At 43.4% G+C, this 3,254-nt stretch overlaps 2 protein-coding genes across 2 annotated transcripts in view; one reads left to right on the forward strand and one right to left on the reverse strand.

The window, feature by feature from the left end:
• adat2 (adenosine deaminase tRNA specific 2) overlaps positions 1-887 on the reverse strand; it is a 3,099-nt gene extending 2,212 nt beyond the window's left edge. The window contains exons 1-3 of the mRNA XM_008397054.2: positions 596-887; positions 228-332; positions 3-136 (exon numbers count right to left, since the gene is read on the reverse strand). Of these exons, the coding sequence (XP_008395276.1) occupies positions 3-136; positions 228-332; positions 596-691 (335 nt within the window). The 5' untranslated portion in view covers positions 692-887. The remainder of the gene's footprint in view (positions 1-2; positions 137-227; positions 333-595) is intronic.
• A 400-nt stretch (positions 888-1,287) lies between these two features.
• Positions 1,288-3,254, forward strand: part of pex3 (peroxisomal biogenesis factor 3) — a 4,009-nt gene continuing 2,042 nt past the window's right edge. The window contains exons 1-5 of the mRNA XM_008397053.2: positions 1,288-1,488; positions 2,145-2,276; positions 2,353-2,434; positions 2,927-2,970; positions 3,042-3,163. Coding sequence (XP_008395275.1) covers positions 1,416-1,488; positions 2,145-2,276; positions 2,353-2,434; positions 2,927-2,970; positions 3,042-3,163 — 453 coding nt within the window. The 5' untranslated portion in view covers positions 1,288-1,415. The remainder of the gene's footprint in view (positions 1,489-2,144; positions 2,277-2,352; positions 2,435-2,926; positions 2,971-3,041; positions 3,164-3,254) is intronic.

Genomic DNA, 3,254 nt, shown 5'->3' on the forward strand with positions numbered 1-3,254 from the left:
CTGCGGCGCACATCACACACGGCTCCACCGTCACGTACAGCACCGTGCGCTCGCACACGCCCCTCACGTCCAGGTTGCCATGGCGACACCAGTCCAGCAGCTGGTCCAGGGCGACCATCTCAGCATGACGCGTCGCCTGAGAGCATTTCACACGCAGGAGTGTTGTCATGGCGACCCCAGGCCGGCCTCCATGTTCCAGAGGAGGAGAAGAAGAAAAGGTTTCCTACGTTTTTGGTCTCGTTGACCTCGTTCCGGCCTTCCCCCACCACTTCCTGTCTGTGGACCAGCAGGCACCCGACCGGAACCTCGCCGCCCCGCAGCGCCTCTCTCGCCTGCAGGCGATGGACAGATTTTAATCTAGATGTGTATTTTCCAACCTGTGTTTTTCTGAATGTTTGTCTCTAATATTAATAAAAGGTTAAATAAATATATAAAAACCTCATTCCTCCCCAGAAACCCACCAAAAATAATTGAAATCCCAGATTTACCAGGACCTTTATATTCTTTAAATGTTTTTATTTTGATCATTTTCATGTTTGACTATCCCTTTTTAAAGATTAAATATCAGATAAACTGTTAAATATCTTAAACTCACCATTTCAAAAGCTCTCGACATCCACTCCTTCATTTCTTCATCACTTACAGAAAACCCGGCCTCTAACTCTGCTTTACGGCCCTCTTCTGTTGCCATGGTTACCGATGCCGTCTCGCGTCACTCCACGGTGACAGACTGTCGGTTAATAAACAGCATTTATTTGCTGTTTTTATGCTTTTCAAGGCAACTTTCTGCGCTCCACGCTGACGGTCGGGGAGGATAATATCGGACGGACCGTATCCACAACGCTGTCTTACGTAAAACTGACGTCTTTACGTAAAATCTGAACCGGAAATAGGTGAAGTGGTGTGCAAAATAAAAGAACTGACAGACGTAGGTGCCGGTTGCCGTTTGTGAATTTAGTTAGTAAATTATTAGTAGGGATCATTTGGGTTATTTAATCAAATTAAAAAGTCGGAACTGAAAATTGAAGTGAAATTGTTTATTTGAACTTCTGCTGGTTTATTAGCCATTAAAGCTGTAACACATTAAGAGTTGTGAAATTTCTTTGTGCACAGAGTCTATTACTAAAGTCGGGAGATACAATTGTTGTTTTTTTTTTTAGCTAACTTTTTTTTACTTCGTTCTCAGATTTAAGCTCCGAAATCAAATCTAGGTTTGTTTAATTTGGATTTAAGTTTAAAAAATGTTCACGACGTTACTGGATTTTATATTGAAATTCCAAACCGGATGTTTTGCCTGGGTTTTCTTCTCTGGAGTTTTAGCATGCAGACTCCGAGCTGCAGTCCGGCTAACGTGTGTGAAACGAGGAGCAGAGGCTGAAACCACGAAGAGGTTTTAGTTTCTAAACTGTTTGAAGATGTTTTCATCTGTCTGGAATTTTATCAAACGACACAAGAAGAAGTTTATTTTCACCGGAGCTGTGGTGGGAGGTGGGTGCTGACCGATCCGGGCTAGCAGCGGCTACAAACCAGACTCCGTTCATTTCAGCTTTGAAAGAGATTTAGTTTGATATTACAGGGGAGTAGAGACACGGACTTACATGTTTTTATAAATATCACAACTTTATGTTGAATTCGGCTTAAGAAGTTCTTTCAGATCTCATTGTTTCTGCATTTTTACTGAAGATATATTTAAGTAAATTAATTAGAAAGTAATCCTATGTGGCGAGTTAGTGGTACTTCATTTAATTCAGTTCAGAAACACATTATCTCTAAAGAGAAACTAAATTTAAACGTCCAGATAAAAACACAACAAGTTGCTGTAGATAGGAAGGATCTCCTGTAGCAGTCAGTGTTGCAACAAATCTGAAGAGGCCTCTGACCGTTGCTGTATCATTAGAAGTGATATTCCACAGTAACATCTCCTGGATGACACGTCAGCTCTGCTAATCCACCTCCTTTGCTTTTGCTATTCCTATTTATATCTCTGTCTGATGGAATGGTTGCTCCTCAGAATGTAGAATACTGCAACACGCCTAACACAACTTTATAATTCTGTCTCACTAAACAAAACCTCTTCATTTAGTCCAGAACATCAACCAGTCAGAGTTTTGTTTTGCCTCCTCATGTTCTACAACCCCTACCAGGAGTTTACCTGCTCGGTAAATATGCCCAGAAGAAGATCAGGGAGGTCCAGGAGAAGGAGGCGAGCGAGTACATAGCCCAGGCCAGGAGGCAGTTCCACTTCGAGAGCAACCAGAGAACCTGCAACATGACGGGTCAGAACTCCAGATTACTCTAAACCAGGAAAGGCTTCATGAGGGTGGAGAGGAATTCACAGTGTTTGTTTTCCAGTTCTGTCGATGCTTCCTCCGCTCAGAGAGGCCATCGTCACTCAGCTCAACTCCGAGAGTCTGACGGCGATGCTGAAAGCAAAGTGAGCCGCAGCAGATCACCAGTGGCTAGCACCGCTAGCTAACTAGCTAGCTGCACTAACACTGCAGTGCTAATCTTAGACATTAGTTCTGCTAGTTCTGTGTTTAGTTTGCTCCTGTATGTTTGTTTGAAATAAAGTTATAGGAGGGAAAAGAATATAAACAGAACTGCTGTTTCTCCTCCTTCAAAATAAGAGCATGAATATAAACTTGCAGAATTGTTACCAGTTGATAACCAAAAACTCAACAGCAAAATTCAACTGAAAGTTTACAAAAAGGTTTTTCAAAACATCCGAAAAAAGATTAATTTAGGGAAATTTAAGTACGCTAAACATAGCTTCTTCTTTTCTAGCAAAATATCTATAGAGTTGAGCTACAATTAGCTGTTATTAGCACGCTAGTGGAAGTTTGGCCCCCACTCCTGTTCGCTCATCCGCACTTCTGAGTTTAGCAGCCAGAAATGATTCATTTTCCTTCTTTGTTTCTTCTGACAGACCAGCCAACAAGCTGGAGATCTGGGAAGACTTAAAGATCATCAGTAAGAGTCTGAAACGTTTCTCCTGGAGCAAAGCCGAGGAGTTTGATCCTGACGTGGTGTGTGTTCCTCAGGCTTCACCCGGACCGTCGTGGCCGTCTACAGCACCTGCATGCTGGTGGTTCTGCTCAGGGTGCAGCTCAACATCATCGGGGGATACCTGTACCTGGACAACTCTGTGGGGAAGAGCGCCGCGGTGAGGAGGGCCTGCTAGCAGACGGCTAGCAGCGAGCGCTATTAGCTTATCTTCGAGCGCTATTAGCTTAGCAGCGAGCGCTATTAGCTTA

The sequence above is a fragment of the Poecilia reticulata genome, linkage group LG21 (assembly GCF_000633615.1).
Source record: "Poecilia reticulata strain Guanapo linkage group LG21, Guppy_female_1.0+MT, whole genome shotgun sequence".
Lineage (NCBI taxonomy): Eukaryota > Metazoa > Chordata > Actinopteri > Cyprinodontiformes > Poeciliidae > Poecilia > Poecilia reticulata.